Raw genomic sequence first — 14543 nt, 5'->3', positions numbered from 1 at the left:
TTGATAAAAAATATATATAAGAAATGAAGACGCTTGGGGATTTAACTTCTATCCATACCCATATCGATTGCTATCAATAACCCATCATGCAACATGGAGTGGAGATGAAAGTACAAGAGAAAAGGAACTTCAACCCTTTTTTTTTTTTTTTTGCAACTCATATGTTATACACTTACATGTAAAATGGAGCTACTGTCCACCTGAACAATCATATGCCTATGACCATGAGTATTATAACTTGCGCGAAAAAAAAAATAAAAAGATCACAAGGCGTGTAATATACAAGTGGTTGCATTTTCACCAGTAGAAGTTACACAAGAATATTACACGTAATATACAGTGGATTCTCAACATTGTCCATGATTATAAATGCAATCAATTTATAACTTTTCAACCCTAACTGTAATGTATTGCGTGGAGGAAATAGTTGAGTACCTCCTTTCCCGTCGCCCAAAACCCAAAAACCCTTTGGAAGTGAAAGTTAAATAGCTATTGAAATCTACATATCTACATACCTGGACAAATAGCCACTACATTAAAAATCTAACTTGTTAACTTTACCCTAGCCTTCAATTTATTGGGAGGAATTACCCTATAAAAAATCCCCACTCCATTCCTTCCATTTCCACCACTATCACTCTCCCAAGTCCTAAACCTGGCACAGCCCAAAGTATACCAATATAATTAACTCAAAAGGGTGTCCGCCTAATTTGCAGGATGTTGAGCATTGCACCCACCCACTTAGCTTGACCTCCCTATGGAAATTGCTAATGAATTAACGAGGCCTCAAAAGAAGACACAAAGTTGTGGATGCAGAATGCTTAATGGTGCATGATACACCAATATCAGCAAACAAACATGCTTGCACTACCTTGGCGGTCTAAGTGAAAAGCATCTTCAGCTCCTCTATCCGTGCAGTTCGAACCTCTTGATCAGTCAGGGCACCAGAAATCATTCGTTGTTTACGCGCTTGCACCACCTCCATTCTCTCCTCAACTGTCCCCTGCAATGTGATACATAAGAACAAGTAACCACTCGAGTCAGTCAGTTGAAACTAATGGGTCAACCTCAACTGATGGCTTTGCTGCCAAACTTTATGCTAGTTCATTACCAGATTACTTTAACCCACTAAACCAATTAATGAGGCCCAATTACAAAAAAATAACAACATATCCATGTTATATATGTTCATGACTTTCAAATTTGCAAATCAAACATACCTTCACAATAAACCGTTTAATGGCGACCTTCTGTGTTTGTCCAATACGATGGATGCGCATGACTGCTTGTTCTTCTACAGCCGGATTCCACCATGGGTCCTATTCAATTACAAAATAATTTTTCCCCAAGATTACTATAAAATAATTACATTCTTAATATCAATTATAATAAATAGCAATAAAATTCATATATCCATTGGATTGATTGTTCATACAAATAAAATTCCATTGCAACTTCAATCCAAACCCAGTATACGTGCTAAATTAGCTAACTCCCATATAAGATTGATCGCTCCACATTCATTGGGTGATTTGGTTTGCTAAATCTAAAATATATACTAAAACAGAACAATTAATGAGCTACAAAATTGTGTGCAACTAGACGCCCTATCTGAATGGCATCTTAATACTTTCTTTATCTTATCTAAAATCTGGTTTTATACCTGAAGCTAGACAAAGACTCATTAGGCAACAGAAGTGGATTTGCACGTACCATGACAAAAGCATTTGAAGCAGCTGTTAGGTTTATACCCACTCCACCAGCTTTTAGTGACATCAACAACACCTGGTGCAATAAATAGGAACAAACCGTTTAAAAGGAAAAAAAAGGACAATGCATTTAACCACTTCATTACATTGTTCAGGTCACAGGCAAAAGAAAAAAATAGGTCGAGACCAGTATTTCATCATCTTCTGAGAATTGTTTGATCACTTTCTCCCGCTGCTGCTGATTTAAAGTTCCATCAAGACGAACAAATGAAATGTTATTCCTGGAAATATAGGAAATCATAAATAAACCTTTATCATTTTTCATTACTTAATTGTGTCAAAACAATCAATAGAAAGATAAATACACCCATAATGGGATAAAATTAAGCATGATACAAAAAGGAACAGAAGTATGACATTAGATCACAACAATAATCAAAGCTGACATCAGCTTAAAAGTAACTACAACACATCATAAAGAAATAGCATGCTTAGACTTCGTGAATAGCTCTTTAGAAGCATTTGACTCGGATTGTTTCACAAGAATGCCATCTTTCTTAAAATATATGATTAAACCAGCAACAAATCTTACCGTGTAAAGGGAATCTGCAAAAGGTCTAGAAAAGCAGTCCATTGGCTAAAAACAATGCTCTTGGAGCCTGATGCGCGAAGACTTTCCAGTTCATGCAAAAGAACAGTTACCTTGCATGACTCTATCCAGTTCTTCTCAATATCAATCTGAAACCGACTATCAGTAGGAGCAGTAATAAGATCCTGCCGGCTAACTGTTTTTCTGTAAAAGTAGCAGTTTTGCAAGGAGAATGCATTATAAGTAAGATACATTTGAAATTACTGCAATAAAACTACTGATATTTTAGCGAGAAAGTACCTACAAACAGGACATAAACCAGAAGTGGAATTGCGCCAACTTGCCAAGAGGCATTCCCGGCATAGGCGGTGAGCACAAGGAGTCAACACTGCATCTTCGAAGGCTTCAAGACATATTGGACACTCACCCTGCTCCCCTTTACGTAGCTCTTCAACTACTTCTTGAACATAAGCCAGTGACGGTGCATCTTTTACTTCACGTTCTAAATTATTATGGGTTCCTCGAAGGAAGCGTTTAGCTAGTTTGTTTAGATCAGCAAATTCTTGAGTATCACCTCGGCTAAATGAATCAATGATCACCATGACAATAAGTTAAAGTGTACACAGACAACAATTTAATGCTGCATGGTCTAGGGAAACATAAACTCAAGAAAGCCTTTCAATTGCATTGCAACAAACAAACTTCAAAGAAAAAATAGAAGTAAAACATCGTTGTTCAAAGCTACCAAAACCTCCTTTCTCATATAATACTCAGGCTTCAAGAACATCAAAAAAGTTGATGGTGAGTTGTTGGCTAATTTTCACTTTTAAGCCTCTATGATGCAACCATCATGCAGCATTTCATCATTGTAATTGCATAATAATGATAATTTTCTACTACCAAATTTTAATATAATTTTCTCAAATTGAATTTAGAAACATAACTACCATATAAAACATTTAAACTAAAAGTCATTAAAATCATGGAGAAAACTCCTTTATTTTTTCCTTAAAATTAGAAACTGGTAGGACCAGTAGTAGCAGAATGATCAAGCTTTATTGATATACCGGGATGGCCAATTAGCTCTCCCTAGAAGGTTCTACACAGCTGGAACTACCAGCTCAGAGAGAGAGAGAGAGATTCTCTCCAATTTCTAACAGAATTCACAACAGAAAAACTATCCTCCCTAAACTAACTATATTCTAGCTATTTATAACAACCTATCAGCCAGCTGGATATCCTAACAACTCCTAAAACACTTCTACTTGACCTCTACTTACCTCTCCTTTTGTAACACAGTCCAAACCTGTTAGTAGTAGGCGGCTCTCAATCAATACTCCCCCCCGGACAACCACCTTGTCCTCAAGGTGGAGCTCCGGAAAGGTGGCCCGCAATGTAGTTGCTCGCTCCCAGCTGTCCTCACAAGGAGATAGGCCCACCCAGCGCACCAAATACTCCAAGGCCCCATCCTCTGCGGTTCGCGATGCCACAATCTGGGATGGCTGCATCACCAGCTCACCATCCTCAGCCAGCCCTGGTGGAAGCGTCTGTACCTGCTGCTGCGGCGGGACAGCCTTTTTCAACTTGCTAACATGGAAGACCGGGTGAAGTCTGCACCCTTGAGGCATGGCTAACCTGTATGCCACTGCCCCTATCCTCTCAACCACTTCAAACGGTCCATAGTACCGAGGGCTTAGCTTTTCATTGACCCTCCGCGCCAGTGTCTGCATTCGATAAGGTTGCATTTTCAGATAAACCCACTCACCCGGCTTGAACTCGACATCTCTTCGATGCCTATCAGCTGCTTGTTTCATCCGCTGCTGAGCCTGCACCAAGTGTATCTTCAACTCTGCCAACACCACATCCCTGGCTGCGGTCAATGCTGCCACCTCCTCAACATGTGATGGAAATGTCTCTCCCCGGAAAAGAATAGGTGCCGGCACCCCATAAAGTGCTTGAAATGGAGTTGTTTGGGCTGAGGCATTGTAGGAGGTATTAAACCAAAACTCCGCCCATGGTAGCCACTCCAACCATTTCTTTGGGTAGCCCCCCACAAAGCACCGCAAATAAGTCTCGAACAGCAATTAACCACCTCGGTTTGGCCATCGGTTTGCGGATGAAATGCCGTGCTGTAATTCAATTTTGTCCCTGCTGCTTGGAACAGTTCAGACCAAAACTTACTCATGAACACCCTATCCCTATCTGATATGATTGACTTGGGGAACCCGTGCAGTTTAACTACCTCTTTAATAAAGGCTAGTGCCACCTCCTTGGCTGAAAATGGATGAGCTAAGGGGATAAAGTGAGCATATTTAGTTAACCGATCGACCACTACTAGGATAGTGTCCATGCCTTTGGATTTTGGCAATGCCGCCACAAAATCCATCGAAACGTGCTCCCAAACTCGCTCCGGGACTAGTAGTGGCTGCAACAGCCCCGCCGGTTTCATCGCTGCATGCTTGTTTTGCTGGCAAGTGTGGCAGCCCGCAACATAATCCCTGATCCGTTGCCTCATGCCGCGCCAATGAACCGCTGCTGCCAGCCGCTTATAGGTTCGAAAGAAGCCTGAATGTCCACCCGCCCCGCTGTCATGGGACTCAACCAGCAAAAGTGGGATCTGAGAAGAATTTGCAGGCAACACTGCTTTCCCTTGATAAAACAGCCAACCCTTGTGTAGGGAATACCCCGGATAGTCATCCAGCCCCTACTGCAAGGCGACCACAATCCTTTGTAGCTCTTGGTCGTGAGCCACCTCCTCTTCCACCGTTTCCCAGAGGTTCATATGTACTACTGAAATCGCCCTTGCCATCATTTGCCGTGACAACGCATCTGCTGTCTTATTCTCAAGGCCTGGCCGGTATCGGATCTCAAAATCCAAGCCTAACAATTTAGTGGTCCACTTCAAGTAAGTTGGGTCCATGAGTCGCTGGTCCGTGAGGAACTTCAGACTTCGCTGATCTGTGAGAACAATAAAATGGCAACCCAACAAGTAATGCAGCCACTTTTGGACAGCGAAGACAATGGCCATCAACTCCCTCTCATATGCAGATTTTTGTCGGGACCTTGGAGATAGTGCTTGGCTTAGGAATGCTATTGGTCTGCCTTGCTGGGACAGCACCGCACCCAACCCCTCACTCGATGCATCCGTTTCCAAAACAAAGTCTTGATTGAAATCCGGAACTGCTAGAGTCGGTAGGTCTGCCATCAGCCTCTTCAACCTCTCGAAAGCCTCTTGTGCCTTGTTATTCCATTCAAACGCATTTCGCTTTGTCAACTCCGTTAACAGCTTGGCGATTACCCCATATCCTTGCACAAACCGCCTATAATAGCCGGTAAGGCCCAAGAATCCCCGTAAAGCTCGCTGGTCCGTAGGCACCGGCCACTCTAGCATCGTTGTGGTTTTGTTAGGATCCGCCGAGACCCCTTGTGCCGAGATAATGTGGCCCAAGTACTCCACCGAGCTCAGTGCGAATGTGCATTTCTTCTCATTCAACACCAGCTGGTTCTCCACTAAAATCTGGAAAACTTGTTGGAGATGAAGGGCATGGCTAGCCATATCCTGACTGTAGATGAGGATATCATCAAAAAAAAACTACGACAAATTTCCGCAATAGAGGCTTAAGAATGTCATTCATCAAGGCTTGGAAGGAGCTAGGGGCGTTGGTCAAGCCGAAAGGCATGACTAGAAACTCATAATGGCCCTCATGAGTGCGGAAGGCGGTCTTGTGGATGTCTTGATCCCTCATCCGAATTTGGTGGTACCTCGATTTTAAATCCAGCTTAGAGAAAACTGCAGCTCCCGCCAATTCATCGAGTAGCTCATCAATGACGGGAATAGGAAATTTATCCGGCACCGTAATACCATTTAACGCCCTATAATCGACACAAAATCTCCAGCTGCCGTCCTTTTTCTTCACCAACAATATCGGACTCGCATAGGGACTGGAGCTTGGCCGAATTATCCCTGAGGCCAGCATTTCTCGTACCATTAGTTCAATTATTGCTTTCTGATGGTGCGGGTAACGATAAGGTCTTATCTTTGGAACTGAAGCTCCTTCTATCAGTGGAATGGCATGATCATGGTAATGATGTGGTGGCAGCCCCGATAATGTCTGAAACACCTTAGCATGAGAAGCTAACACTGATTCGATTACCTGCGACACCTGCGATACCGTAGCCGCTTGCAAAGGCATGGGCCACAGCTGGACCATAAATCCTTCTCCCCCTTCTTGAATGGACAAAACTGCAAATTGAAGGTGCATACCTCCATAGCATAGCTCCGGGTCCCCCTGCAATGTAACCATGCTGTCCCCATTCTGAAATCGAAGGCGTGATTTTTTGAAGTTTGCGAGAACGTCTCCCAACTTATCTAGCCACGCCAGTCCCAGGACAAATTCCGCTTCGTCAGTTGGGAAGATGAAGAAGTCTTCCTTGATTGCCACTTCCTTGAATTGGAGCATGACACCCAAACACCTTCCCTGTCCCCCTGTATTGTATTGGTACTGTCTGCTACCCTGACCTGGAACTTAGGGGTGTTGTCAATTCTCAGGCCCAACTCGGTGATAATCCTTGGTGTCGCGAAGTTGTCCGAAGCTCCACAATCTATGAGAACGCGTACACGGCGGCCATTTACCTCTACCCAGGCTTTGATTGACTTGTGATGTCCACTCAAGCTCATGAATTTGAGCTCCAATTGTCCCTGTTCCCCTGTTCCACTCAAAGTCTGGCTCCATGATTAAAAGCTTGAACTCTCTATTCTTGCAATTGTGATCTGCAGTGTATGGTTCGTCACAGAGGAAGCATTCCCCCTTGGCCCGCTTAGCTCTATATTCCTCGTTGCTGAGATGTCCCAATCCGCGCCGTCACAAGGGATCCGTCGTCGACTCCACGCTGTTGGTTGCTGCAGAGTTGGACGCTGTAGCAGGGTGCACCGCTTTGGTGGCGGTTGAATTGGCAACGGCGAAGTTGGGAGCCAGTGATTTACCGCGTCCCGATGCCCCTCGCAAGGCAGCGTTGCGGTTTTCAACCTTCTGTGTCAGTTCTATTAACTCGTCCACTGACTGATATGGGAACAATTTACATTCTTCCCCTACTTCTGGTTTCAGCCCATTCAAGAAGAGATCCATCAGCAATTCTGGCGCAATTCCACGGAGGGGCCGCGCGTGAAGCACGAACTGGTCAACGTAGTCCCGCACCGCGTTCGTCTGTTTCAGCTTCAGCAGCGCTTGATAAGGGCTCTATAGCCGTTCCGGTTGAAAATGTCGTAGCAGCGCCGCACTGAAAAACCGCCACTGGAGCACCAGCGCCGTCGCCTCCCACCACCTGAACCACGTGAATGCCCTTCCTTCCATTGCAAAGGTGGCGACCGTGAGCCATTCCTCCTCTGGCACTGTGCGCAGCAAGAAGAATTGCTCCATGCGTTCAACCCAAACCACCGCGTTGTCTCCGCAGAAGATCGGAAGTTCCAGCTTTCGCCATTGCTCCGGCGCGCCACAGCTTCTGGCCGATGATCCTGCGGCCAGGTGCGATCCCGGTGAACCACGCTCATTCCGATTAGGCGCGCGATTTTCGAACGCATCTATTCCAGAATCGAAGCGCTGTAGCGTCTCTTGCATCGATCGGAATATCTCCTCCATGCGCGATTCAATCGTGTCAAATCATGACTCCATTTTCCTCGATCTCGATTGCACCATTCAGCGTCGGGATCGTCAAGCTCTTGATACCAGTTGATAGGACCAGTAGTAGCAGAATGATCAAGCTTTATTGATATACCGGGATGACCAATTAGCTCTCCCTAGAAGGTTCTACACAGCGGGAACTACCAGCTCAGAGAGAGATTCTCTCCAATTTCTAACAGAATTCACAACAGAAAAACTATCCTCCCTAAACTAACTATATCCTAGCTATTTATAACAACCTATCAGCCAGCTGGATATCCTAACAACTCCTAAAACACTTCTACTTGACCTCTACTTACCTCTCCTTTTGCAACACAATCCAAACCTGTTAGTAGTAGGCGTCTCTCTATCATAAACATAGAAAACCAACCCAAAAAAAAAATAATAAAACCAAATTAGCATATTAATCAGAACATGTTAGAAATTATGAAAATCTGATTACATTAGTACTACTCTTCCTTAAAGACTAACTGTTCTGCCCACATGCCAACAATTTGCACAGCAGCAGAATCCCCGTGCAACCTTCAAGTGTGTAAGGAGTATAAATTTAAGACATCATACCTCATTACAAGATAAGGATGATCGCAACATTGCCGAAGCCGTAAAAGCAACTCCAATATTGAAGCATAATTATGAAGAACACGCCCTTGCTCAACAAACTGGTCAAACCTGACCTACACAGATTTCATAACAGGTTGAATTGATCAGATTTCTTCAGAACTAAAAGAACAAGACAAAAATATCACGCATACATCAGAAAACGAAAAAATACCTTAGATCTTTTGAATAAGGCCTCATAAAAGTCCTTCTCAGCTTCTGTTTGTTCACAGTAAATTACCTGCACATCAGCCGGAGGGAGAACTAGGATAGGCCTGCAACAAATGATTAGTGAACAAAATATACTAGAATGTTAAAATATCACAAATCCTTAACTCGATTACTGACTTGCCCTCTCGATCTGTGCTATACTTGGTTCTCCTCAACATGATTGACTTCAAAATGGACTGAACTAACTTCAACCCTCTCGCATCACCTCCTTCAAATGGCTTCTGAACAAGTTTGTTCCACCTGGATCATACAAATATAAATCTTCCAGACAAGAAGCCGAACCATATATACCCACTTGAGGGGTGAACAATAAAAGTAACAAACAAAGTAGTAGTAAGTTCCAAAAATATATAAGCATGCATCTAGATTTAAAGTTTTAAGAAAATGCAACAATTGATAAAACCCAATCAAATCATCAGGAGAATTCTCGACCAATGGATGCTATCTTCATCAACAATAGAAGTTGGAAAACTTGGAAAAGCAAAATACAAAGTGAAAGGAGTGTCAGACCACTTAAGTTTACATAAGAGTTACACATCAAATTGCATGTAGAATTTTGTTACTATTGTAATTTGTTTCAATATAGAAAAGGAAATACTTGTTTTATGCGATGGAATCAACAGTTCAGCCTAGAAACCATCTTGAAAAAAAATGATAAAACATCAAAACCTAGCATTGAACATCAAAAAGTAAAAGGAAAATTTAAGAACAATGGATATGATTCAATTTGAGGAAACAGATTCAACAATAAGGGGGGGAATATTTTTACCAGGCCCAATGACCCCAAGGCTCTATTCGCAGAAATCGAAGAAGACTGTAAATATCTTCAAGGTTGTTCTGTAGATAAAACAGTGATTCAATGTCAGGAAGAACAGAAACAACATTTGCCGCGAGGATACTTGTGATGAATTGAAGATCAGCCAACATGATAACCATCTTTTTTCTTTTTATTTCTTGATAAAACAAGAATTTGATCAAGATAGAGAGAAGAATAATAAAAGGGAGGATAACAGTTCCCCCTCACAAGAGCAACACACCAACAAAAGAAAAAGTTGTTTTTTATGAAGTGCTGCCTTCCGATCTCTTGTCATGTCTTAGAGGAAAAGTCGTCCAAGCCTAAAAAACTTTACTAAAAATCTGTTCAGTGAAGGTGCATGAATTGCATTGCCCGCAAAACAAAATTCAATTAAATGCAGCACTTAGTGTTATCTATAAAATTTGAAATCAGAGTGAAATTTGTTGTCCCTGATTGGCCAATTGATAATTAATCCATCAATACCAAAAATAGCAATCATCAGATAAGAGCAAGCCATAATATTTCACCTGGAGAGGAGTGCCAGTAAGACACCAACGGTTATCAGCAATTAAAGCAGCGGCAGCAATAGAAATTTGACTTTTAGAAGATTTTATAGTATGTGCTTCGTCAAGAACCACTCTGAACCACCTAACTGAAAAAAGTCCACCATTATCCTCGGCGTTCTGTACATAAGACAGATAGAAAGATGAATCAAGCATTGATTAACCATGTTTAAGAATTGAAGCAAAAAGGTTGACATCTATTCAAGCAAACAGGTTCTCAATACCTCACTGGAAAATTCAGAGGCTAAAACTCCATATGTAGTAATAACAACATCAGACTGAGAAAGACTTTTTGCATCTTTTGGCCTACTTTGTCCATAATGAACATATAGGGACAGAGACCCAGGTTGTACATGAGTTTCAATTTCTGCCTGAAGAAATTGCCAAATGTTCAGTACAGGAAAGGAAGCATTTCACAATATATATTCTATAAATCTCACAGCTGAATAAATGAAATTCAGTAATGAATAAAGCTATATATATTTCTGACAAGGCAAATACCTTCCATTGCCCAAGAAGAGTCATGGGACATATTATCAAGTTGCCACCACTTGCTAGAGCATCCTTGTCCTTCATCAGTTTGTCAAAACCAGCAAATTTGGTTGCCTTCGTCGGAATGTTTGAAAAATTGTGTACCGTATCACTAACTTCACCATCTTCAGTATACAGCTCAGTCTGAGCTAAGGATTGACTGTCTAATGATCCACCTCTTCCTGAATGGGCAAGAAGAAGTGATATGGCCATGATGGTCTTTCCAAGACCCATAGAATCTGCCAAAATCTACAAATTCACAATAAAAATTTATAAGCATTGCATCATAAGTGAACAAAACTATACAGGGTTAACTCATCAAGAAACATACCCCTCCTTTTGCCATTTGAAGGGTGCTAGGAAATTCAGTTGTGGCTTCACCAGAAAATGCATTCAAATAAATAGTAAGCTCCCTCCTAAAGTGTAAAAGCACAAGCACATCATCAGAACCATTAACTGGTTTATCTATCCATGTATATATATTGTAATATGACAACACACATACTTGTCAGCCAAGTGATATGCTTCCCAACATGGATGAAGGGTTGTTGCTGTCCCGTCTACAGTTCGCCCCTTCTCCATCTGGATCATCCAATAAAGAGCTTGCTTTTGATAGGGCCGTAGCTCACACTGAAGACTGCCTGGGGGATCCATTTCCTGCACAAAATACTTCCTGATTAATGGTTATCACACCAATAGCATAAGTAAAACAGTGCACATTACTCTGAGAATGCAGCACCTCTAACTCCGAGCTTGATCCCACACCAACAATATTATCAAGATCAGTTTCAGAAATGGAATCCTCTTTATTTTCGTCGCAATTTTGAGAAGGATGCTCAGACTTCATCAATTGTAAAGGGACCTGAAGAGGAATGTCTGTCCAGTTAAAGGAAGGTACAACACTATGACCATCAGACATTGTCACAACTCAGAATGCAAGTATATCCGAAGCTCACCTTCTGGTCGATAGGACGCTTGTTGGAATAGAAATCACCAGGAGTTAACTCTGCCTAAAAATCAGATGACGGTTCATGTTAATATTTCAGTCTAAGTTACCATTGTTTAGAACATAAATTTAACTCCACAAGATGGCAACCAAAAAGAAAAGAAAGCAATTTAAGTATTTAACTGAACATACTATTTACGTAAAGGTGGGTCCCAAAAAAGGAAAAGTATAGGTTCAGTAGCCACCTTCTTAAAAGGTTCCAGGCCTAGCAACCGAAATAAGATAGGAAGAGGATGGAAAACTGATTCATTTGTAGAGTTGCCAGTGGCATCCTTGAGAGATATCTGCTGGTGCTTAACAAACATTGACCTATTGATAAATACACTGAAAGGAATATCCCGGGCCCCAACCGAAAAAAGGGCAAATTAAGTTACTTCCCATCATAAACAGTATCAACAAACCAAAAGATTAACATTTCAACTTGTGAAACAGGATGTTGCATTGAGAGTACCTGACTGACAAAATAATGGTATCCATGATGCCCAAAACATTAGGTGCAAATTTACAGCGTCCCTCAATCCTAACCTTACCATCCCTCACAAGAGGCAACAGACACCGAGCCCATTCATTTGGTATTCTACCAATCTGCCAAACCAAAAATCACCAATATCTAATTCAAACAATGTAATACACAAATTCAACTCAACCCACACTTTCACACAAAGAACAATTAACCATTACCAGTTACCACAGTTGCACATTACCTCCCCAGCTTGATCTGTGGAGAACCGAACAATCTCCGAACAAGTCCCCGCTGCCAGCCGCCCCCTCCCGAAGACCTTCCCCGGCGAAGGCCCAGCCGAGGCAGCCTTGGCAGGAAACTTGAAAACCACTGCGTCACCAGAATTTATAGTCCTCCCTTTACAAGTGGACAGCCCTGACATCTCGCCGGAACCAGCAAACCACCAATCATCGGACGCTTTGGAGCAGCTACTGCCGTCTCCTCCACGAGCAGCAGCGCCATTGTTCTTGGAGCGGGAAGCAACAGTGCGAGTGGCAGTATCCATATGAGGAGATGAATTGAGAGGAGAAGGTTTGGGATTGTTTGTAGGTGGTGGTGTGGTTTTAGGTTTGACGATGGAGGGAATGTGAGTGTCGAAGATGATGTTGATGGCGGCTGTGACGTCATTTTTGGCCATATGGAGCGCTCTGATGATGTCCATGTCGGTGAATTCGGAGCCAACGATGGATCGGACGGTGGACAATTGGTGGTCCGTCACTGTGACCTTGCTTCCCATCCTCCTCCTCCTCCAACTGCTTGAAGACAAACCCTAACCCTAACCCTAGCGTCCCAGATTTTGCGGGAATGAGGAAGAGGGAGAAGGGAAATCGAGTGTTATCTTTGAATTTCGTAAATTCTAAAAGAGGCGGGGACGAAGACGGGAAAGAGAGGCTTCGTAAAATGGCGGGAGCACGCGTGATATGCACGCGCGAGTTTTTTCATTCCCGCCACGAACTCCATTTAATAAATCCGTCTTCAACACACAAACTTCCCTGTTCCAGCTTCAGATTCATCTCCCTAAATCTTGAAAAAGGAAAAAAAAAACCAAATTTAACATTTTCATTTTTCCCCTCACTGACGTATGATTGAGATGAAGGATCAATGTGGCGAGCTTAGTTCAGACGCGAGTGCCCTCCAAATTTTTTATAAAAAAATTAGTAATATTTTTTTAAAAAATAAAAAATAATTTAATTGACTTAAATATTTTATTATAATTTAAAATATTTAATAAATTTAATAAGTAATATTTTTTTAATTTTTATCTATAAATTTAAATATAAAAAATTAAATATTTTTTATTTATTTAGTTTAATATTATTTTATATTTTATTATTTATTTAATTTAATTTTTATATAATAAAAAATAATAAAATTTTTAATAAATATTAATATTATTATATTTATATAAATTGATAAAAAATTCAATAAATATTATAAATTTTAATATTTGTTCTTTTAATTTTTTTTTACATATTTTATAAGATATATATTCAAATTTTATATAAAATAATAATAAAAAATAAAAGAATCGATGCATTTTTTAAGAGGAAGACTAATATTTAAGAAAAAGAACATATAACTTTTATAATATCAACACCTGTGGATAATTCTTCTACTTTAATTAATCACAAAGAAAGTGATATACACCTTTCAAAAGTTCAAAAAGTTACATTTGATGAGTTTGACCTTAATTTTTTAGAACGAGACTCGGAGAAACATCTTTAAATTTGGCAATATCATACAAACTAGAGAGATGAGGTTAAACGAGCTTATCTTAACTGGGATCTATATCAAAAACATTTTGACAATTATCTTTTATCTGGCCACTAAATATAGAATTAAAAACATACTTAAATAAAGAAAAAGTCAAGAGGCCAACAACTTTTGTCTTTTGTGCCCAGTATTTAACTATAAAAAAAAGTGAATAATTTTTTATCATTAAAAATATTCTTACACTATTAAAAATACTATTGATGATATCCCAAAAAACCACTCTTACCAAAACCGAATTAACATAAACGGCGTGACATTTTATGAACTTAGTTAAATTAATAAATTGTCAAGACTTAATGGTTAGATATGCAACTTAGTGGTTAATTCTTCTACTTCGTATTTGAACTAGGATTTCGTGTTTACTTTTCATTTTTTTTCCCATTTGGTTAATACAATATTTCATTACATTTACTCAATCTTTAACGTAATTTGTATTTTTAAAATTTTACAAAACTAGGCTTCTCCATGTTGACCATGCATACTTCGTTCGTATTACTGTCCTTGAATGTGATACGAACATAGCAAATGAGGAGTACATAAATAAAACCAAGGAGTACATAAACAAAAG

The 14543-nt window shown here is 40.6% G+C and overlaps 1 protein-coding gene across 2 annotated transcripts; it reads right to left on the bottom strand.

Annotated features, from left to right (window-relative positions):
- Positions 1-111: 111 nt before the first annotated feature.
- LOC112706863 (DNA repair protein RAD5A) lies at positions 112-13335 on the bottom strand. Of its 2 annotated transcripts, none has more exons than XR_011864747.1 (20): positions 12405-13335; positions 12152-12285; positions 11886-12024; positions 11651-11704; positions 11434-11556; positions 11200-11351; positions 11026-11110; positions 10665-10943; positions 10388-10534; positions 10128-10283; positions 9574-9641; positions 8922-9044; positions 8749-8848; positions 8538-8650; positions 2603-2877; positions 2302-2502; positions 1897-1990; positions 1714-1785; positions 1221-1319; positions 112-1003 (listed from the first exon to the last, which is right to left on the bottom strand). XR_011864747.1 is itself a non-coding variant. In XM_025758383.3 (20 exons), the coding sequence occupies exons 1-20, from the start codon at positions 12936-12938 to the stop codon at positions 881-883; spliced, it is 3075 nt and encodes a 1024-aa protein (XP_025614168.1). In that variant the 5' UTR covers positions 12939-13335; the 3' UTR covers positions 112-880. The 2 variants fall into 2 exon arrangements, 1 of the variants encoding a protein (XP_025614168.1); XM_025758383.3 differs by having other exon boundaries at positions 2599-2877.
- Positions 13336-14543: the final 1208 nt, after the last annotated feature.

Source organism: Arachis hypogaea, chromosome 8, assembly GCF_003086295.3.
Source record: "Arachis hypogaea cultivar Tifrunner chromosome 8, arahy.Tifrunner.gnm2.J5K5, whole genome shotgun sequence".
In the NCBI taxonomy this organism is placed as follows: Eukaryota; Viridiplantae; Streptophyta; class Magnoliopsida; order Fabales; family Fabaceae; genus Arachis; species Arachis hypogaea.
The sequence above is the reverse complement of the archived record's forward strand: the minus strand, read 5'-3'. Positions and strand labels throughout refer to the sequence as shown.